The sequence below is a fragment of the Paramisgurnus dabryanus genome, chromosome 23 (genome assembly GCF_030506205.2).
Source record: "Paramisgurnus dabryanus chromosome 23, PD_genome_1.1, whole genome shotgun sequence".
Taxonomy (NCBI): domain Eukaryota; kingdom Metazoa; phylum Chordata; class Actinopteri; order Cypriniformes; family Cobitidae; genus Paramisgurnus; species Paramisgurnus dabryanus.
In genome coordinates, this window is record NC_133359.1 from 1,146,522 (window position 1) to 1,170,508 (window position 23,987).

The 23,987-nt window shown below is 35.5% G+C and overlaps 1 protein-coding gene across 1 annotated transcript; it reads left to right on the forward strand.

The window, feature by feature from the left end:
• Positions 1-1,053: 1,053 nt before the first annotated feature.
• gramd2ab (GRAM domain containing 2Ab) lies at positions 1,054-22,985 on the forward strand. Its single transcript, XM_065277341.1, has 13 exons — positions 1,054-1,260; positions 3,150-3,258; positions 9,424-9,545; positions 12,699-12,756; positions 13,293-13,365; positions 13,449-13,552; positions 16,735-16,833; positions 18,726-18,797; positions 18,988-19,050; positions 19,338-19,494; positions 20,288-20,381; positions 20,623-20,730; positions 21,502-22,985. Exons 3-13 carry the CDS (start codon positions 9,430-9,432, stop codon positions 21,503-21,505), a joined length of 948 nt encoding a protein of 315 aa, XP_065133413.1. The 5' UTR covers positions 1,054-1,260; positions 3,150-3,258; positions 9,424-9,429; the 3' UTR covers positions 21,506-22,985.
• Positions 22,986-23,987: the final 1,002 nt, after the last annotated feature.

Consider the following 23,987-nt stretch of genomic DNA (forward strand, 5'->3'; position numbering starts at 1 on the left):
GTGTGTCTGTTTGCAAGAAACATGCATTAACAAACATAATGTTTCTTAAATAATAAATCCCGCATGTTAAAGGGATAGTTCACCCCAAAATAAAAATTCTCTCATCATTTACTCACCCTCATGTTGTTACAAACCTGTATAAATTGCTTTGTTCTGATGAACATGAAGGAAGATATTTTAAAAAAAATTGTAACCAAACCGATCATTCACTTCCATAGAACTCTTTTTTTCTACTAATGAATGGTTTAAGAAAAGGTTTTGTGCAGACTGCAGAGCTTTCGACGACCTCGTGATCTTCCTGTCGATTTATATTCGAAGCACGTGCGTGATTAGAATTCAAGGCGCGCGCTGGTGGTGTGCAAAACACGAACATCCCCACTGTATGAGATCACACGAGCTGTTCTGCATTCAAATCAATCTGTCCTCTCTACACTGCAAAGCAGTATATAATGTCTCACACATCATGTGCTTTAGCTTCAAATGCATTGTAGAAATATTTCTTTCCTTTCAGCAATGTTACGGCATTCAGCAGATTTATTTATAATTGCATTGTAGTGTTGCAACCAATAAATGCAATACTAGTATGTTTTATTTACTATGCACTATTGAAGTAACAGCAAAAAATATAGTTTAATATATATATATATATTTCAAAATGGCCAAAAATAGCCTATATTTGCTGAAATATACTGATAAAAATGTATTTTTCACCAATATATTTAATTATATTTTGAATAAATAATTACATTTTAAAGCAAGGAAATATATTCACGTTGCATAGGAAGAAAATGTTAAAGGGTTTGAAAAGGTTAAAGGGTTTTTGTTAAATATGTAATATGGAAATGATAACTTGGTGAGCTTTGCCAGCGTCAGTGAAGAAGTTAAATAAAGATTTGACCACATGCAGCTCTTCATGATGATGATGATGATGATGATGATGATGATGATGAGAATACAGAAGACACTGACGGGAGAGGAAGTCTTATTGCAGGTACATCCGTCCACGTCGGATGTGAATGCTGAAGCACTTGGACCGTGATGGGGCGGAGTTAAGAGTCTAAGCCACACCCCCTCTGCGACCGCACGGAGGAGCAACAAGTCGCAACCGGTCGTGCAGAATTTTCCGTTGCACGAGCTTTCGGTTATGATTACCGTGTGTGTGCTCGATGGATATTTACATGAGATGATCATCAGTGAGGTTTAATGGAGACACACGAGCTTTGTTTGTTGTGAAATGTCGGAGCTGAGATCTCTTTGAAGGTAAGCGATGATGGCTAACGTAACATTCATGTCCGCTGTCGTACTCAGTACATTCTGATTGTTATAAAGACAGTAATAGAGGAACAGATTGGTGTATTATTACAGTTAATGCAGTAAAGTCATACAGTAAAATGCAATCATGTCACTCATTCTCCGATTATGTGTGGAAAGAATTTTGCGATGTTTGATGCGTTTTTATCCCAACATCAACGCAATTCAGCCTTTAAAACGCCGAATTACTCATCAATAAATATCAGATAATGCTTAGAAAACTCATTGTTATTGTTTTATATCAAAGTTGTCATGAATGTCATAAAACTTTAATGCAAAAATAGTTTCACGATACTCATAATAATATAAATGTGCATTCACTGATCTGTTAAGCATCATATAACCTAGTGTAATGTTAATTCATTTTTGATTACCAATTAATATAAACTGCGGCTTTTCTCATTTTAAAGGTGCCAAAGAATGCATTGTAATAATCTGTTAAATTGTTCTCTTATATCTACACAGAAGGGTTGTGGCTTTTTTAATGATCCAGAGTCAGTTTTACATGTTCATTTATAACCCTTTATAATGAAGTGGTCTATTATTACCTTATGTGAAAGAGTCATGAATAATAATGTTGAGCTCTGCTCTGATTGGCTGTTTCTCCTTCAGTAGCTCTGTGTGTGTGTAAACAGATCTTATGTTTGAGTCCGTATCAGATTTTAAGGAATAATCAATTGTTTGGAGATTGTTAATGGACGTTTCTGTGTGTTAAGTTTGTGTTTTTTAAGTATGGACCTGCAAAACGTAACTGTAACATCAATAGTAGAACTTCAGACTAAACGCTAGCATATAGCGCTAACTAGCATATAGCGCTAGTCACAACATTGTTTTTGGCATTGTAACAACATTGTAATTAATTTAATGTTGGGGTGTCCATCTGGACTGTAATGTCACAGTTGGTGTTATGTTGAGATTGGTCTGTGTTTGAGGTTCATGATATTTTATTACGATGTACACAGCTCTTATTATTCATCTATGCCTTCATAAATACAGTTTTACATTCTATGGCATTCCATGTTATCTTTGAAAGGGTTAAACAAGAGCTCGGTAACTCAAGGAGAGAAAGTGAAGCAAAGAAATTGAATGCCCTGAGAGTCTTTTTTGTGTAACTGTATTCCACATTCCTACTGAGGTTTGATGAGAAACAGCCGAATGTTTCACTTTGTTGACCTCTGATCTTTAAGTGTAAACATGCACTCATTGTGTTTTATGACTTGTATTAGCATCTATTATTAAAACTGAATTAGGAGGAGGATATTATTACAGTAGGCAAGAGATTACCGGTTAGCAGTGTATGATTGATAATCTTCATGCATTAATGTGATATGTGTGTGTTTTGTGGTCAGTTAATCTTCTATTGATGTCAGAATCAGAAGTCAAACAGGAATGTTTGGATCTTATTACAAATGTAAATGTTAAAAATGTTTGCGCATTCATTCACGTCACGCTGCAAAACCTCCTTCAACCAGAACTGAGAATCCAGACGTGAAACTTTTGAATGTTTCAGGTTAGGAAGTAGGACAGAGGGTTTGCTGTTTCGGTTGTTTGTTGTACTGTAGGTCACATTCATTTCATTTCTTTTGGCCGTATTTTATTTAAGATAACAGAAGAGGAAGTGATGATGAAAATGGAAACATGAGCACCCACTGATCAAATAAAAGCAGATATTCACATTCAAGTTTCAGTTTAGGTTTGTCCTGTAAGAGAAGATGGTTTATTTTTGATCAGGTTGTTATGTTTAAGACTTTACATGATCACAGGTTCTTATAAATTGAGTTATGGGAGATTTTTCAGCTCTGTTAAGTTTATAAAAAGGTTTTTCTTGTTTTCATCAGGATCAGATGGGACAGATTGGATTAAACGACAGGAATGAGTAATCCACACTTTGAGCTGTAACGCTGGACGTTAAGAAGCTACAGAAGCTCTGCCCCTCTCATCATACTGGTGAGTGTCACTAAAGTCATATCTGAATCATTTATCACAGAGTCAATAACAGTAAGATTGGTCAAAAATGTTGTTATTATTATAATGGTATTAATAGTTGAGTGTGTGATGTTGTGTAGATGCTGGATTTTTCTCATTTCTGTGATATGAGGTTATAGTCTCAGCTGTTGGTGATGGTGTTTATACAGTACGGCAGGTGTGGTTTCCCTGAAGTTGTGGTTTTCTTTAGACAGGAATTCAGTGAGGGTGTGATGATATCTCATTAATCCGTGTTTGTAACATCATTCGTCACAGTGGAGTTATGTCATAGCTGATTGTAGATGTGGGCGGAGTCTCTCTTATGAAGACTTGAGCTCTGGTTTGTGTTGGGAGGAGTTTATTATTTACTTAGATTTGCATTGTTTTAAATTCATTGCTCAGCTCAAACTCAAAAGCTGGTGCTGGTCAAAGGATGATGGTTTGTAAGGAATCTGGGCACTCCATTGTGTCTGGAGGTCTAGCGAGACCAGGAAAGCTCAAGTTGGTTAAAGGTGCCAAAGAATGCATTGTAATAATCTGTTAAATCCTTCTCTGATATCTACACAAAAAGTTTGTGTCTTTATTAAGTGCAAAAAAGTGTCAGTTTTTCATGTCCATTTACAACCCTAGGATTTGTCTTTATACTGAAATGGTCTATTATTACCTTATTTGAAAGAGTCATGAATAATAATGTTGAGCTCTGCTCTGATTGGCTGTTTCTCCTTCAGTAGCTCTCTGTGTGTGTAAACAGATCTTATGTTTGAGTCTGTATCAGATTTTGAGGAATAATCAATTGTTTGGAGATTGTTAATGGACGTTTCTGATTTGTAAGATTGTGTTTTTTAGTATGGACCTGCAAAACGTAACTGTAACGTCAATAGTAGAACTTCAGCTTAAGCACTAGCATATAGCGCTAACTAGCATATAGCATTGACTAGCATATAGCATTAATTAGCATATAGCATTAAAGGCGGAGTCCACGATGTTTGAAAAACGGTTTGGAAAAGGAGACGGGCCGACTACCAAAACACACTTATAGCCAATCAAATCAAATCAAATGCCGGGTTGCGTATGTGTGGGGCGGGTCTATCAACAGAAGGTCCAGATTCTATTGGGGTAGGGGCGTGTTTGTTTAGGCGATTTCAAATATCAACACTGGCTTTCAAACATCATGGACTCCGCCTTTAATTAGCATATAGCATTAATTAGCATATAGCATTGACTAGCATAAAGCATTGACTAGCATAAAGCATTGACTAGCATATAACATTAATTAGCATATAGCATTGACTAGCATATAGCATTAATTAGCATATAGCATTGACTAGCATATAGCATTGACTAGCATATAGCATTAATTAGCATATAGCATTAATGAGCATATAGCATTAATTAGCATATAGCATTAATGAGCATATAGCATTGACTAGCATAAAGCATTGACTAGCATAAAGCATTGACTAGCATAAAGCATTGACTAGCATATAGCATTAACTAGCATATAGCATTAATTAGCATATAGCATTAACTAGCATAAAGCATTGACTAGCATAAAGCATTGACTAGCATATAGCATTAACTAGCATATAGCATTAACTAGCATATAGCATTCATTAGCATATAGCATTAACTAGCATAAAGCATTGACTAGCATAAAGCATTGACTAGCATATAGCATTAACAAGCATATAGTGCTAACTCAACAGCCACAACTTGTTTTTGTCATTGTAATAACATTCTACTTAATTTAATGTTGTGGTGTACATCTGGAGTCAGTGAGCACGAAAACAAATGATGTTCTGGATTCAGTAAAAAAAAAGATTTTTAGGGGGATTGTACAGGTGGTCTGTTTTCAAATCAAACCATATTAAGCACATCTTTATGAAATAAGTACTTGAATGCTCTCGATACCTCACAATTCCCAACAATATCTGATGACAATGTGCTGATGGGAGAATATTTCATATAATAGAATAGATGTCAAATGCTTATTTTGTGTGGGTTAACCAGGCAGATGAGTAAATCTGATCAAATAATAAACACAGCATCATGAATCTCATTTTAACAAAATAATATCGTTACAGGAAATATGTGAACCATTCAGAAAGAAAACACAGTGTATTATATTGGATCCATGCAGTACATGCATGTCTTAAAGCGACACCACACCAAATATGGTTAATGAAATGAAATTACTAATTGATATCGGATTGAATCAAAAATCATATAAAAATAATCAAGTTGGTAACAATACCCAGCCCTAGTAAACTCCTCAGATAATCTTATCAATCATTTGACAGCGTCCTGTCTGCTGATGTAGTTCATATGGTGGTTTCCATGGAAACAGTCATGAAGCAGTTCCACTTTTTTACACTGTGTGTTACACTGAAATACACTTAAAAGTCTCTCTACATTCAATGTGAAGTAAACTACAAACAGAGCAGACATGAAGTGATCTGTGTTAGTGTTTTTATCTGTAGCATGAAAGTGAAAGTACTGAAAGACTGTAAACATCAAGTCACAGATTATAAAAGTGTTACCATGATGATGTGAAGGTTTGTGAGATCTCACACCTGTGCTCAGTGACATCAAACAACACAAAACATCTCAAATTGCAAAGAGATAAATAAAGGTTTTACTCTTTAGAGTTAAGATGGATTTAGTGATTTTTGTTTAAATGATTAATAATATGATAATGTTGATTTATTCAATGATGTTTGACTGAGAAACACAGTGAATGTTGTATTTTATGGGATGATAATATCTACACAGGCATCAAGTTTGTGTTGTGTAGGGAGACCTTGCCAACCTCTTCCTCTCTGTCCGGGCTTTACCAGGACTCTGACTGGAGATTTTCCCAGGGGTCAATGTGTGTTGTGTGTGTGTGTGTGTGTGTGTGTGTGTGTGTGTGTGTGTGTGTGTGTGTGTGTGTCTGTGTGTGTTCACACGTTGGAAGAGCTCCAGGAAAAACAATCACTTTCCTTGCTGTTTAGAAGCCATGAGAGTTCCCATACTTGTGCTGATCTACTGACAGATTCATTGTGATCAAGACAGACAAGATTTTATAAGAAAGAGATCCATTCAGAAACTCTCAGTAACTATGTTTACATAAACCAAATTTTGTCAATCTGACTGAATTTAATCTGATTTCCGGTTATGACAATACAGTTTACATGCACCCTAAACATTGCAATCTGATTCAAATGTTTGTTTACATGTACATTATATATAATCCAAAGCAAACGTCTGTGCACAGCCAGGGTTGCCAGATTTGCCTATCAAAGCTAGCCCGAAAACATCCCAGTGACTATTCACAACCCAAATACCAATAACTGATAAACGAAATCCTTTAATCTTAAACCTACAGAAAAAAACTAACTGGTTGAAACCGTTTAAAAGTAGTCCAATAGTAGAGGATTTGGCAACGCAGCACACAGCATCTCTCCTCAAGTTCACGCTTTATCTTTGAATAAATGTACAAAATCAAAGTTGAAGAAAGTTTCTCTTAAGAAGTTGTTCAGATATAAGCAAAGAAAACACATTTTTCAAATAAAAAAAATGTTCTGAAAGACATTAGCACTGCAGAATATACAGCGCGTGACCTCATTACGTTAATAAAGCATGTCGCCATTTCTATTGCATGTTTTTGTGATGAGAATCACGTGATATAAGAGGGAAATATAAGATGAGAACTTAAGCACAAATGTTCTACTCATGTGCACAAAGTGTTTTTGCATCCGATTCAGAAAATACCATGATTCACGTGTTTACATGCATAGTTTTCTCCTGATGACAGGATCACAGATCAGACTACACCACCCCTTTCAAAACGATTAAAATTAGCATCTGATCGACCTCAATCATATTGATTAAGGTGGTAACATGAAGGCTTTTTAATCCAATTGAGCCATCAATACGATTACTAATGCATTATTTGGTTGCATGCAAATGTAGCTAATGTAGAAGATTTGTTGATAATAATAATGATCGCTCTCCTGTATGCCCACAATCTCTAAATGAGAAATTTGTATTAATATTAAGCTGGTGGTGAGCGTCTGTCCTCCATCATCATCATAAGCAAACAGGAACACATGAGGAACGTCAAACCTCTGGAGATGTTAACAGACTCTTCCTGTTTAGGGAATATCAGCCTGCTCAGGGATTTCTTTCAGTGTCCTTTAACTGAAGTTGTGATGAAGTGAAGGAATTCATTGTTAACTGACTGTAATGTTGTACGAGGTGTTTGACATCTCTCTATATTTAGTTTCTCTCTCACACCATCATTTTCAGTCTTGCGTGTAGAGATGACGCTGGTTGACAGGTTTATATTTAGAGTCGGCTGTGAGCTCTTATCATCATCACTCGAGTGTTTGATCTGTGACGACTTTATCAAGAACATTCACCAGAGACTGAAATACCATAAACATCTCAACACACGCTTCTGGAACACTGCATTCATTTTAATAAACAATGATTCAGTTAATGCTGTAAGGATATTTGTGTCTGGTGTTTTCAATCCGACTGAAGGTCTCTGAATGTTTGGGATTCACAGAGATTTGCTTCTGGATGTTTGTTGATTATTAAATGTCCCATTTATAAAAACAGAAGTGGTTTTACACACAGCAGTCCATTCAAATTTCAATGTCATTTCATCTTTTGAATGTTTTGATAAATGAAAACCCACATAAATATGACTGTGAGATGTTCATTTTTAGTGTTTTGGAAGCTGTGAGTTTTTTCTGGTTTTCTGCCGTTGAAATCTAAAACGATGTTGTTGTTGTTTGTACGGTGGATTTTTATTTATTCCTGCATGACTGAATTAAATAATGCCATTTATTCACATGAACATATTTAACTGATGCCTGTTTTTAGGTGTTTGCTGGGCACACTAAACTCAATAAACCTATTCACCGACCTAACTAGGTCAGTTCCTCTGTGGTCATTTTAACAAACACAAGCTTCAGGTCTCTTGTTTGTATTTTATTCTGATGTTTGTATAGTAAAGGTTTATGTGTGTGTTGGTTATAAAACGTGTTTGTTTGTTTTGTCAGTTTGGACCCTATAGCTCTGAGCTGGCTGTGTTTAAGGGCAGAAATGTTAGGACAGCTGCTCTCTGAAGTACTTTGTTATTTTGCCCAAATTGTAGGACACCATGACAGACGGAAAATTTAAAGTTGTGATTTTCTAGGCAGAAATGGCTGCGAACTATACTCTCATTCCAGTGTAATAATCAAGGGTGCAGTAATATTACGCAGTGCCGAAAACAGTCCTCAGCTCTGCAACTACACAAACTTAGGGGTTGTGCACACCAAAACATTTAAACGTGGCTGAAAACGCCTGGAGGACACCGATTGCCAGCCGAGTGACACCGAGTAGCTGTGATACTTGAGATGTGAGCCGGTTGGTTGTTGTGATACTTGTCCTGCCCATTCTCCACAGTGATTGGAAGGCCGTTTGAGAACTGACATTGACGAGCGGCGCTTTTCACCCAAAAGTGAATCTCTTTCAACTCTCGACGTTCAGCGTCGAGTGCGGAAAAACCGCCAAGCGCTGGCTTCCAGTGAAGAAAAAAAAATGCTAGCTGCTGGCTTATTGGAAAAACGCAAAGTTTTCATTCGAATCAATTAAAACATAACGCCGTTTCGGGTGTAAAAGCTTTGGTGTGCATGCCCCCTTAGTGCCGGTCACATTCGGGCGCTGTTTAATATCACTACGCATCCTGCAGCCATGTTACAGCAGCAAAGTCCTTGATTATTACGCCAGTATAAGAATATAGTTCCTAGTCATATCTGCCCAGCAAATCACAACTTTTAATTTTAAAACTCTTTTTTTTAGCGTAATGCTAATGGTCTAATCAGATTCAATGGATTGTGCTAAGCTATGCTAAAAATGCTAGTGCCAGACCCGGAGATCAGCTGAAAGGTATAATTTGAAAAGAGTATATTTTCAAAAAAAGTGCTGTGTCCCTTTAAAAAAAACATCAGACTATCTTAAGTATTTTGGACGAAATAAATTGAAATATTGATAAATAATTGGGTAGATATATCATGAGTCTGCATTATGTCTCTTTATATAGACAGCAGATAGAGAGACATCTTGTAATGTTTTGAAGGAGAGCTCATATTTGTTGTTGTTGTATTTAAACAGTGAATAATGACAACGCTCATCGATCAGGGAGATGATATGGGCCTGGTCACACCAATCGACCTGACGGACCCCCAAAAGGAGGATGAGACGCAATGCCCCGACCACTTCAGACAGAGTCTAATGTGAGTACTAGTATCAATAGTATATACTTTAAATATAGATGTTTTAAGTAGAGCCCGACCAATTTATCGGTTTGCTGATTTTATCGGCCGATATGAGCTTGTCGCAGATATATCTATATCAGCATATGTATGTAGTTCTGTTTGTGTTTTGAAATTATTTATAATAAGTCAAGTTTACTGTTTAGTGTACTGATATCAGACTCATTTTGGATAATAAAGTTTATTGTTGAACTGTTAAACACATATTACATATCTTTGTTTCGTCATTTTAAGTGTTTGATCACCACATTTGTGAGTGATCATTGCAAAAAATGGATTTATATATATATATATATATATATATAGTAAGATATTCTGTTAATGTGTGTATATATATGTGTGTATTTTATGTACATTACTGTAGTATAAGTGTACTGTACTATAATATACAGATAAAGAATATTGGTCGATATATCGTTATCTGTCTTTTTTACTCCCTAATATCTGTATCGCCATCGGCCCAAAAAAAATGCATATCGGTCGGGCTCTACTTTTAAGACATCATGTCATTATTGCTTTACCTGGTTAGCATAGCTCAGCTCTTGGTGGTAGATGTCATAACTACAACATTTTGTACTGTATGTTTCTTTACTGATGGAGAAATCAGGCAATATATGAGAAATGTCTGTCTGTCTGTCTGTCTTTACAGTGCATCCATTGAGTGAGGTTTGTCCGTACAGTAACATCTGTGTTTGTTGAGTAATTTCAGTAAAATCTTCTGGTGTCTCACAAGCCTGTTCTTGTTCTGGGTTGGGCAGGAGTTCATCCATAACGTTACAAACACACACAAACGCTTCTCTTTACACCGTTTTCTCAAACTTTTCTAACCTCTCTGTGTGAGTTAAAGAAGCTCTTCTGATTTAACACTTTAACCGGGTTTGAGGGTAAATAATACAGCCGGTGTTAACCTCAGTTATATTGATCAACAGTTAAAAGATTGTCAGCCTTTCAATAGTTTTGAAATCATTGCTCTTCTCTGTGTAAACATTCTGTTTGTTGAAGCTCATGGGTACAATGGGTTACTATGGATAGTTTTGAGAAAATACTAAACACAACACAACCAAACACGCATCTGAACAACACATTAACCCCTGTGTAGACAGATGGTGCTGTAGGGTATGCACACCAACACACGCAAACACAGACGCACAAACACAGATGCACGCACGCACATACACACGCAAACACGTGCACAGACACACACACATGAACATTCACACACACATTTTATGTTTCAGGGTATAGATATAGATGTGTTAGAGCAGATCTGTCACGACTTAATGTGATTTCACAGCTTTATAGAGTGTGTGTGCATGCGTGCGTGCGTGCGTGCGTGCGTGTGTGTGTGTGTGTGTGTGTGTGTGTGCGTGCATGCATATGTAAGAGTTTTCCAGTGAGGTAGTTCCTAAGCATTTCTGAATGTTGGTTCTGTCGATGTGTTAACATTTAGTAGTTGAGTTGAATCTGAATGGATTGTTTAAAGGAAAACATCACAGTTTTTCTATATTTTACTATGTACTTACCTCAACTTTGACAAATTAATACATCCCTATCTTTATTCATTGCATGCACTTAATCTTTGTACAGCGTGTCATGAATGTGTTAGCATTTAGCCTAGCCCCATTCATTCCTTAGGATCCAAACAGGGATGAATTTAGAAGTCACCAAACAATAGTTTTCCCTATTTAAAGACTCTTACATGAGTAGTTACACCAGTAAGTATGGTGGCACAAAATAAAACGTGGCGATTTTTAAAGTGGATAAACTTCAAACTTCTATCAATATTACTGTGCGCAGAGGTCAAAGTGCTGCAAACTAAGCTAGGTGCTCTTTCGCCATACAATATAATTCTCTCTTTTTTTTTCACTTTAAAAATCCTTACGTTTTATTTTCTGCCCCCATACATACTGGTGTAACTATTCATGGAACAGTCTTTAAATAAGGAAAACATGGAAGTGATTGGTGGGTTTTAAATTCATCCCTGTTTGGATCCTAAGGAATGAATGGGGCTAGGCTAAATGCTAACACATTCACGATGAGCTATACAAAGATCAAGTGTACGCATTGAGAAAAGATAGGTGTGTATTAATTCATCAAAGTTGAGGTAAGAACACAGTAAAATAATGAAAAACTGTGGTGTTTTCCTTTAACAGAAAGTATCATGACAATTTTACGCTCGATCACTATGAAGGTTACTACACCACACTACACTACACATGAATGATTGAGTAACTGTACCATGATTACACCACAGCACTGGTTTGCTTCAGGCATTACAGTCGCTTTCATAACCATCATTACTCCATGAGGAGGGGAAATTGTGATATTTTGAGGATGAAATGTGCCGTTCGGTGTAAACAGATGATCTGTTACAGGAAGGAAAACAACATCTGAGCCTCATGTGAGCTCACTCAGACACCAGAAGCCATTAACAATGATGGATTGTTTGTGGTCAGGAAGTTTAGGGATTTGGGTGAAAGAGGAACTGGAGTGAGATGGGAAAAAACCTCTAGGAATATACCAACTCTTAACTTACCAATCTTCATTTATTTCTCTTATTTAAAAAAAGATTTGGGTTACACTACCCTACCCATATCCATTTCATAGCTGTGTGTCTATTTTTATGTCTTAAGAGACACATTTTCCTTCAGTCCCCTATGATCTGATGAGATTTATGATCACACAGCAGCACTTTCTGTCCTCCTCTCAGATTTCGGTTGAGATTTGTTTCTCATATATATATATGTGTGTGTGTTGTGTTGTCAGGAAAAGTTTCTGGTCCATAAATGCATACTGTGGTGATTTGCACATATTTACCTGTGGTTAAAATGAACTCATGTCTGTTTGTCATAACACATTTTGCATGAGATTTGGATCAGTCGGTTTTAGCTCGGCCCTGTGCAGAAAACTTTAGGAGTACGTGCAGAAGTAAGACATGTTCCTGTTATCGCTGTGCGTATGTAAACACATGTTTGTCTTTCTCCAGACGTTTTTTGCATGGAAAAGATATTTGTGAGGAAGAGATTTGCATCTGCACATTTACAGATAAAAATATGCATGCCTAAAAGTGAATATGTCCATTCATTCAGGGTTTTTTTGTTTGTTTGTTTTCAGGCTCCAGCTCATAGACGATCTGTCTTATGAAGATGTTAAGAAATGCTACAGAGGTTCAGTAAGTATTTCATCTGAAGGAACATGAAGTTTAAATCTGATTAAGTCTTTAATGAACAGATCAAATTGTGTTGTTTAGATGTTATCAGTGTCATGCAAGATTGTGGTTAAACATTTCAATCCTCTTTCATCACAAGTCACGACTCTCTCGCCACTTTAGTCTTAATGTCTCTCTATCATGAAAGACCCTGAAGCGTTTGACTCACACGGTGTGGGCTTTTATCAGGTGGATGAAGTTTCCAGTGGTTTGTGTGGGAGTTTCCATCACTGGAGTTTATATATGATGTCTCTTTATATGACAGAGATGAGCAGCTGAACTGTTTTGGTAAAATTAGACTTTATCTATTTGGTCTTATTGATGTAAATGAGCGGGCAGAAGATTGTGGTTGTTTTATAGATTGAGTAGATTTGTGCACACACGACCAATGAAACGGCTAGATTGACAACATGTGTCGTGTGTTTGAGTAAATGAGGAAAGGATTTTTCAGATATGATGAAAAGCAGTTCATTTGATCTTTCATCATGATCTCTTCACAGACCGTCAGCAAATACAACTCCCAGTATCATAAACTCTTCTCAGCCGTTCCTAAAGAAGAGATCCTCATGAAGGGTAAAGGATTATATGTGTTGTTCATCAGTGTGTAGATGTGTTGTGATGCAGACAGTCAGTTGTGTTGTGTTTTTTTCCTCTAGTATACTCCTGTGCTCTTCTACGGGATATTTTACTTCAGGGGAGACTTTACATCTCTCGAAACTGGCTGTGTTTTTATGCCAACCTGTTCGGTAAAGACATCAAGGTTTGTGTTTACAATTGTACAATTTCGCTACAGTATTATTATTTATTATAGTTTGGAACGGAGTATTACTTTACTATTTAAATGCATTTTGAATAACTTCATGTTCTCCTGAACTAAACTATATTCATGCTTTGTTGTTGTTTGTGTTTTCTTTGTTTCAATTTCATGTTAAAGCTGCTTTGGAACGATGAACACTTTTGAAAAGCGCTATATAAATAAAATTCCATTGAATTAAACATTTTACATTTATAATAAGTGTAAGTTTAAGGCTATTGATAATGAAATTAATTTAAAGTTGCAGTCCCTATTTTTGTTCAAATCAATCAAATCGGTTATTAAACAAGCATATAAACATTCGGGGGGGGGATGGTTATCTTAGTCCTAGATTAAAATGCATGTTTGTGCTGCCTTCATTTAAAAACACATCATATCTTAACATATATCAGTGTCATTGTTTTGTATCAAGATGCTCACCAGTATTGTTATATGTAAGGTATGTTTGTAAAAACGACTTAAATGTCCTCATATAACTAAGAGCTAGTCATGGATTAACCTAAACCCTGAGATGTCTCACTACTGTTTTTACCACAATTCACCACGGTAAACTTATAATAATGCTTTCTAAGTTGAGGTGTCATGCAGGTCAGATTTAATAAGAAGTGTCCGTTGTTTCTCAACTAAACTAAAGTGATGTAAAATATCCTGCAATTGAATGTTTCAAACAGAGATGAGGATACAGAAGTTAGTTCAGATCTTCTTCTTCTTCTTTCTGACAGGATTGCTAAACCGTTGAAATCAGTAATCCAGATTTTCTACCATAATAATAGATTAAAGATTTACTGTAATAGACAAGTAACAGATCAGTCAAGCTTTGTAATCTCTGCTTTATCATATTAGATAATCATATTAAAATATCACAGAGATCCAAAACTGTGATTTCCAGGTCTGGAATTTAAAGTCATGAAGATGAATAACATCTATAAAAAACTGTATGAACATCTGTTTAGTCATTATAAATTAGGGCTGTAAAACGATTAAAATATTTAATCTAGATTAGTGGTCTCAAACTCAGGGCCATTTATGCGGCCTGCGTCACCTTTCAACAAAGATGTTTATTCACTTTGCTTCATAATCGTTTGATTTGTGATTCAAATGTTTAAGGATTCATTCACATGTCGCGTTCGACAGTAGTTATTTAAGATAAGGTTAAGAAGAGATTTACTTACTTTTATAAAATAATGTATATTAAAAAAAACACTACTTATATATTTTCAAGTATTATTATTTAAATATATATTAAATAATAGAATTTAAACAGTACATTTAAAAGAATATTGTAATTTTTTGAATGTTAAAATAGCTCTGTGGCCCTCCGATGAAATGTCAATCTCAGAAACCAGTTTGAGTTTGAGACCCCTGATCTAGATTAATCACATGATTGTCATGAGTTAACTTGTGATTCATCACAACTTAATGGCACATTTTTATCTGTTCTGGATTTAACACTTTTCCAGACAGATCTTAAGTCTAGTCCCAGACTTAAATGCATGTTTGAGTTGCCTTAATTTTAAAACATCTTAAACATATCTTAACATAAATTGGTGCCATTGTTTTGTCAAAAATGCAGACCAGTAATGATTTTTTGTAAGGTTTGTTTTTAAAAACTACTTAAATATCCTGACATAACCAAGGCCTAGTTCTGAATGAATCTAAACCCTGTCTGGGAAACTGACCCTTCAAGTTTTTAATATTTAATCAACATGGGCGTGGACAAATATGAATGCTTTATGCAAATGTATGATTATTATTATTAGTGAACGAGTCAGCAAAGTTAGTTTTGAGAAAAATCCAGATAAATAATTTTGTAAGATTCAAAAGAAAAATCACTGAATACTTTAAAATCACTGTTAAAACTAATAGATATAGCACACACAAAGTCAAAAACAATATCTATATATGTTCAACTTTTTTCTTTCTTTTATTGTTTGATTGACATTGAGACAGACAGCTTTAAGATCCAATGTAATGTAATTAGATCTAATATAATCTTACACATCAGATCCCAACAGTTAATCAAACATTTACATAACAGATTATATCTGTGTGAAATCTTGTCAAAACAGATATTTATAAAACTGTGATTCTGTCTACGTGTGCATATATCGGCCTCGTGCACTCGCGCGTCTGTGTGCATTCTTCAGATGTGTCAGATCGTTTTCGAGTGTCATCTCTCTTCACAACTTTTTTAACGTCAGTCAATACACAAATCGCATCTTTGTATTAAATGAAGCACTAATGATGGTACACCTCTCAGAAAACATACAAATAAAGATCATTTTAGACATTTGATGACTGTTAAGCTGCGTCTCAATGTATCCAGCAACATGCTAAACCAAAGATCAAACAGAAACTGTGCATTGCATAAATCCCATGTTAATGAAATTAGTGTCGTTGATATGAATTTATGTTAATGCATTATTAACAAGTTCATTTTGACAGCCCTCAATAGTCATATCTAAATATTTAACAGGCTTTAAATGTTATGTGTGAGCTTTTTATGTCATTTGTTTTTTTATCATATGCACAGTTGACTGGAAAAGACATGAAAATGAGTTTAAAAGAAAAGAAACTCAGGATATGAGTTTTAAGAAATATAATACCTAAATGTCCATGTAAGGGTTGGGGGGATAGATAGATAGCCTCATATGATAGATGATAGATAGCCTCATATGATAGATGTATGTACTGTAAGTTTGTGCTGTCGTAAAGGGAAGTCATAATGACACAAGCGAGTAACCGGATATTGAGCGGATCCTCTCTCTCTATAACTGTTTACATTTCATCTCTTAAAGACACGATGACCTGTTTCTCTCTTGAAGGAGTTTGTGTTTTGTTGTGTTGTGTTGTGTTGTGTTGTTAACACTGATTAACTGAAAGTACAAAGATTCAGACTCTGATGTAAATTATTTCCACTACAGTTAAAGTCTTTATTATATTTGTCATTTATTTCTCTATAGATCAAAGGTTCTCAACTCTCTTTGCTAAGATAACTGTGTGTAATTGTATGGATGGTTTCGTTTATGATGTATTTTGGGTTTAGTTTAGACCTGTGAATGACTGATCTTCTGAGATTATTAATCAGATTATTGCGTATCTGATCTAACATCACTGAATGTGTTTAGGTGGCGATACCGGTGGTCTCTGTGAGATTAGTAAAGAAACACAAGACAGCCGGACTGGTGCCTAACGGACTCGCCATCACTACTGACACCAGTCAGAAGGTACTGAAACACATCAATAATCTCTATACACTTCATCAACACCTTATTAAATCATCTGGTCCAAACCTTCATGATGCCAAAACACAAAGTTCATATCAGGATGTTCTGTTTCACAAAGTTCATCCTACTGTATCTGCCAAAAAAAAAACACAGAAAAATCACAAATCAGATCTTATCTATTAACATCACAATTATAAATATCACATTTGAGTAACAAGAGAGATCTCAAAGTCTGCAGTTTAAAGTCTGAATATAAATGTAGAGATTTTTATTTAAACACCAAATAATCTGGGCCCTCATTTATAAAATACTGTGCAGAAAGTCTCCTAAATTTAATCTTACCATCATTTTTTTAAAAGCATGTACGTGTGATTTATAGAACGAATGTACAAACAGAAAACATGCGTACGCCACACATCAGATGTGAAATCTGTAAATCACAAATTATCTTAAAATAGAACAGCTTCAGATCTCTGCCTTTAGATGATGCAATAATTAATCTTATTAACAAATGAAAGAGCTCCTGTCAATGTTTAAGTCATTTTCATGTAGCAAGAATGCCTTATATTTCAGCGTACATCTGCTCAGACGTGACAATAAGCCTTTTTTCCACGTCAAAGACCATTTTAAAAAATATGCATACAGACAACTCAAAGATCACATCTGTGTGTATGCATGCTTTATAAATGAAGCTCTTGATCTCAACTTTCTACATAACTTTAACTTTTTCTCATCAATTAAGAGAAAACTTTCCCTGCCAGTGATGAGTTTTTATGCCAATCCATATTTCTGCGATTATCCACTAGGTGTCACTCTTACCCAACTTATAAAACACTGAAGCATCCACTGATCCAAAAACAGTAAAAACTCTGTGTATGTTTTGATCATCGCTCTGAATCTGATCTCTAACAAAAGTCCTTTACAAAAATGCAATTATTTCAGCTTATATTTTCACCATATTTAAGAGGTGATAAAAAGAAAACAAATGAAGATAGGATGTTGTTTATTTTATCTTTCATTTAATATACTGCATGTTTATATATTTAAAGAAGAACATTTTTTTTAGAAGGCATTAAACTTTTGTGAAAATCATTAAAAAAAATGCTGGCACTGGCTGACAACTTTTTTTATAAAAATGCTGGCGGGGAAAGAGTTAAGAACTTTGAACTCTGGGCCGGTTTCCCAGACAGGGATTAGACTAGTCCTAGACTAAAATAAATGTAAGAGCTGAAAACAACTTACACTGACACATCTTAAAATACATCACTGCCCTTTGTTTTCCCTCAAAATGAACACAAGTAATGTTTTTAATAAGGCATGTTTGTTAAAACTAGTTATATTTCATAACTAAACTATGGCCTAGTCCTGTCTGAAGCTAATCCCTGTCCAGGAAACCACCCCATAGAAGCGGTTTCCTGGACAGGGTTTATCCCAGACTAAAATTCATGTTTGAGCCAAATATCTTATACTGGCGTATCTTAAAGGCGGGGTGCATGATCTCTGAAAGCCAATGTTGATATTTGAAATCACCTAAACAAACACACCCCTTACTGCTGATTGGCTACAAGTGTGTTTTGGTGGTCGACCTGACTCTTTTTACCAAAGTGTTTTTCAGATATCGTGCACTCCGCCTTTAATACATATCAGTGCCATTGTTTTGTCTCAAGATGCTCACCAGTATTGTTTTTTTTTTGTGAGGTATGTTTGTAAAAACTACTTATATGTCCTAATATAACTAAGATCTAGTCCTGAATTAATCTAAACCATGTCTGGGAAACGACACTTACAGTTCACATGTTTGTCTCTTATTTTTATGACTATGAGATGAATGATCTGAAATAATGTTAATACTTCATCATTGATGACACTTGTGTTGTATTTCTTTATCATAGTATGTGTTTGTATCTCTGCTGTCACGGGACAGTGTGTATGATGTGCTCAGAAGAATCTGCACACACTTACAGGTGATACACAGACACACACACACATGCACACACACTTACACACACACACATGTACATCATAAATCTTTGTTGCTTTATGGCTTTGATGTTTCTAATAATATACTTGAATAATAGCTTAACATGTACGATGACTCATAATACGTTCATTTATTGTTGTGTTTGTGTATTGTGATTTATTGTTTATTTTCAGGTGAATGGAAAAAAGAGTTTAAGTTTAAAACAGTTTCTGGAGGAGCCTGGTTCTTTGTCAACGGTATGTATTACACATCTACAGTAAATCATATTTATTATCATACATTCAATGATCTTATCATATACTCCTCTCTTTTATTCATATGAAGTGAAAGGTTGAGTGTTTACCAGCAGTTTGTGATTATAACACTGATGTCATATAGCACACAGTGATGAGAAGAGATTTTATCACACTAGTTTGAAGTTCTTGTACTTTTAAAGCTGAGTGTATCTGTGTGTTTATCTGAGGCAGAAGCGCTGTGTTTCACATGTTGTCATGTCTTTATTTGTCTCTCTCACTGGTTTCAGGATGAGTTTCCACTGACTACTGAATTTACACCAGTGTTAAAATGGCGCAGAAAACCATCAGTACCATCGGTGTCAGCGTCTCTGCCCGACCTGTTGGGAAACTCCACCAGCAGTCTGAGTGTAGACGCAGCTTACAGCACTGAGACTCCACTGGAGGGTAACACACATACACACACATACACTTACACATGCACACACGTATTCACATACACACAAGCATACACATGCATGCACAGACACATACACACAAGCATACACATGCATACACGCATTCACATGCATGCACATACACACACACACACACAAACACATTCACATGCACATACACACATGCATATATATATATATATATATGCACATACATACAGACATGCATGCACACATACACAGATGCACTCATGCAAACTCTCCCCAACTTTAAACATTAGGTCCATTTATTGGCTGTTCAAATATACTAATGTTTGTCACACAAGAAGTCAATTATTCTGTTTGTACAGTTTATTTATCAGTTTTGTTATGTTTACTGTGTGTGTATTTATTTCAATATTTGCACATTATTCTGACTCATTGTCCAGTTCACAGCGTATGAAGCGCTTTTATCTGGGCTAAAGGTGATGTTGTGTTGACACAGTGATTTTTGGGATTATCAAAAATATTTAGACAGTGTGTTTGTGTGTGAGACACATATTAAGTAAAAGTTAAACATGATTTTTTACAGCATCAAGAAGTTAAAGATATTGCATAACACAATGTTTTAAATAAACAGACTTCCTTTCACAACACACTCCTGTTTGATTAAATATAATAATTATTATTTCTAGGCTCTTAATACACGCCCCTCATATTTTTTTTATAAAATAACTTATGGCTGATGTCACCTATGCCACATGGGCTACTGAATAGTTTCCTGTGTGAAATCTTCATGCTGTGATGTTTTAATGTTTGTGCAGAGAGACGTCTGGAGGCTGAGAAGATTCTGCTGTCAGAACCGGTTCAGGATTTGAGTCATATGGAGTATCATCTACTCAAGTTCTTCATACTGCTGTGAGTTCAATAAAAACATGAAGTAATATTGTGTGTGTGTGTATGTGTGTGTGTGCGCGCGCGCTTGTGATGTCGCCCTCTCCTGGTTCTTTATACTGCTGTGAGATCAAATAAACACATCAGAGTCATATTGTGTGTGCTTGATGTCACCCTCTGCTGGTCTGAAGTATTGAAGTCGATCTGCATGCATTGTGTTTAAGAAACATGATTTATCAAAGCTTTATTTGTTTGTATTTGACAGCATCATTCTGCTGATCTTCTCTTCATGTTATCTGGCGTTTCGTGTGTGTAGTCTGGAACAACAACTTTCATTTCTCAACACACAACCTTCAATGTCTATGAAAGAGAGGTACACAAACACCCATCCACTGCATCCCAATTCACTTATGCTATAGATCAGGGGTCTTCAACTACTCTTCTTCGAAGGCAAGAATTTTAAAAATATGGTGCTGGGAATATATATATATATTTCCTTTTTTAAATTCTGGATGCACACATCTTGTATCCAGTATTTGGCCTTTTAATTACTGAAAACTTATTTTCTTTTTAAATACTTTAAAAACAATTGCAGTTTAACAGTGCAAGAGCCAAATGTTAATAGTTCAACTATGAACCTTGCACAAGAAAGTGCAAGTGTAAAAAATCATCAAGTTTTTTTATAATGCAGAGCTCTTCTTTTGTTTATAACTGTTTAACTTTCATAAATTGTTAAATTTCAACTATTCACAACATATAGTCAGTCTTTTACTAATGACTAAAATTGCATTTCATGTTTTAGTTTATAATATTTTTAAAATATAGGCTATAAACCACCTTTCCACTGTACACTACATTTGGACACGACGGTCTGAGTTCGCCCCCTAGTGGCAGTCGTATTGAAATTTCAGTTTAATCGTAAATCCTTGTCAACATTTGAAAGAAGCTCATTTTACGAATATTTACCATAGTGGAATAAATAAATAAATAAATGCAAATAAATGAAACAATAAATAGTTATGCATATATGCCAAGGGTTACTGATAAAGTTAAACAAAAAATGAACTGAAGCACATGTGTTTTGATGATATTTGGGTTTGACCGTTGTCAATAACTTACATGTGACTTTAAACTCTTTCTTTAGGTAACCCCTGTTGAAACCTGTGCCAGCAGTGCAGATATGAAAGGCGTCGCAGAAGAGAAGCGCAGTAGTGAAGTAGTATTTAACTATTCAATCATCAGAAGATGACAGCGTTGTGTCCCGCTGCAGACATCTGAACTACTGACTGACCGCCTGCACAGAGAAACCAGCAGGAATATATGAGCCATAAGAGTCTGGCTTTACCTTACACTTCTGCCTTCACGATAAACAGGAATAAAGCGCTCACGGTCGGACAGATTATGGTTGTGACTGTTCAAGCTTCTGAAACCTTCTGGTGTTATCAAACTCCAACATCGAGAGACTGTAGATGTCTGGATATTTAACCTTTATAACACACTTGTTGTGTTTGTTGATAGTTGTTTTTGTAAAGAATAGAAATATCAGTGTTTACTACACTGCAGTCAATGTCTTCATCTGGATCTTTGTCTTGTTTTCCTGTACAAATATCTTTAAACTTCCTTAAAGGTGCAGTGTGTACATTTTAGGAGGATCTTTTGACAGAAATGCAATATAAGAAACATAACTATAGGTTCAGTGGTGTATAAAGACCTTACATAATCAACTGTATTGTTTTTATTACCTTACAATGAGATGTTTTCGTCTCCATACACAGCGGGTCTTGTTACATCGGAGTCGCCAGTTTGCACCGCTGTGTTTACAAACTGATCTATAGGATAACGTGTTTGTCCTATGGTGGCTACCGTAGCTTCTCTATGCGTTTTGATAGAGAGGGATGAGCGGTGGAATGAGGGGTTGGTTGCAATACACAATCTCACCATAAGATAAAAAATCTACACATAGCACCTTTAAAACAAGACAAATTTACTAGAGAATTTAAATTATGCAAGACATAACATAAGAGAATTTATCTTGAATAGCATTTATGAGAATTTGTCTAAAAGTTTCCACGATTTTACAAGTAAATTTATTTTATATTTTTACAGATTCTGCATGTCTGAGTTTTTACAGCTGTCCAATGTACATTTCACAGTAAATAATTTCAAGCTAAAGTAATAATGTTATATATATTTCAGTGAAGGGTGAAAGTAAAGTAAATATTTGGAGCGTTTCAGAGCTGGAGAAACATCTGAACATTGCTTGAGTGACATTACAGGACATCTGACTGAAAAACCTTGAAATGTTACAGAGATGAGATGTTACAGTTTTCAGAAATGGATTGCTTGTGATCGTAAACATTAGCTGTTGATTATGTGATGTATTAAAATGCAGTGTAGCGGGCGTCTGTAGGTTGTACTTGAAATATTTGCTTAGAAAACATGCTAGGAAATCAATATGTAATAGAATGATTGGTTAAGTTGTGATGTATGTGAGAGATAAGTGTGTTGATATTTTGTACAGATTGAATGTAAAGGTGAAATTATTGTTCAACACATGAATCTGACCAAACTGTAGAAAATAAAGATGTTTTATAGACAGAGAAAACTAATAAACACATTCACCACATTATTAAAGATGATGACTGATTATTTAAGATGAGCTCGTGACTGAGACTGGGGTCGTTTTGTACTGCGCTATGAATAACTGATGTATAGAGGGTATGCACGTGACGTCACCTTTGGCGAAAGTGCCTGCGGTTCCGCCCACTGAGTGGCAAAAGACAGAGTGGCAGAATGAGTGTACAGTGTGAAATAAGCGAAAACTCGTCGAAATGGGAAAAAGCTTTTGTATGATAGACTGTACTAACCAGATTAACAAGAATTCAGAGCTATCGTTTTACAGACTGACAAAAAAACACGGAAAGGAGAAGTAAATTGATCGTTCATGCCAACGTCCACACAGATGGGTTGATAAGTTGCTAGGGTCACTATCAAGCAGATGTTTTACTTTCTACTTAAACCTGTTTTTTCAAGTATTTGTATTTTATCCGGGTTTTTCTTTGGAAAACATACATTACAAAGCATATCAATTATCATAATTTTTACTCTATTACATTTGATAAATAATACGTTTTTGTTTTAAACGTAATATTTTAAGTACATTAACGTACTTTTACTCAAGTAAAAATACACAATTTGTATGTAATTAGGTATTAAATAAATTTTAATATGCAATATTAAAGAATAAACAGTATGATTCTATGCTTTAGAATGTAGTGAAGTAATGTTTTTCAACAAATAAACACCCTAATAAAGCACAGATGCTTGGAAAATGTAACCAATGTTACTAAGTACTGTCCACCTCTGCTATCAAGTCCAACTAAATTCAATTGAAGCTGATCATAGTCAGCTTTACTGGAATTTTCGCAGCAGCCCCTATGAAAACCAGCCATTTTGTTGAACGTTTGCCACTCAGCAGGGCGTGCTCCGGTGAGGTCACGTTGAAAAGTGACGTCAATGCATACCCCTTTATTACGCGTGTGCGCTCGTGTGCGTGTGTATCCGGTAGAGGGCGATAGAGTAAAGTCTCATTTTGTTCTTCTCATTGGAATTGTGTATGAATGCAAGAAT

Bases quoted from the DNA above. Each gene is read 5' to 3' on its own strand.
- gramd2ab (XM_065277341.1), top strand. From the start codon at position 9,430: ATGACAACGCTCATCGATCAGGGAGATGATATGGGCCTGGTCACACCA. The intron at 13,366-13,448 runs GTAAAGGATTAT...TTTTTCCTCTAG, and splicing joins AGAAGAGATCCTCATGAAGG to TATACTCCTGTGCTCTTCTA. The intron at 18,798-18,987 runs GTGATACACAGA...GTTTATTTTCAG, and splicing joins GAATCTGCACACACTTACAG to GTGAATGGAAAAAAGAGTTT.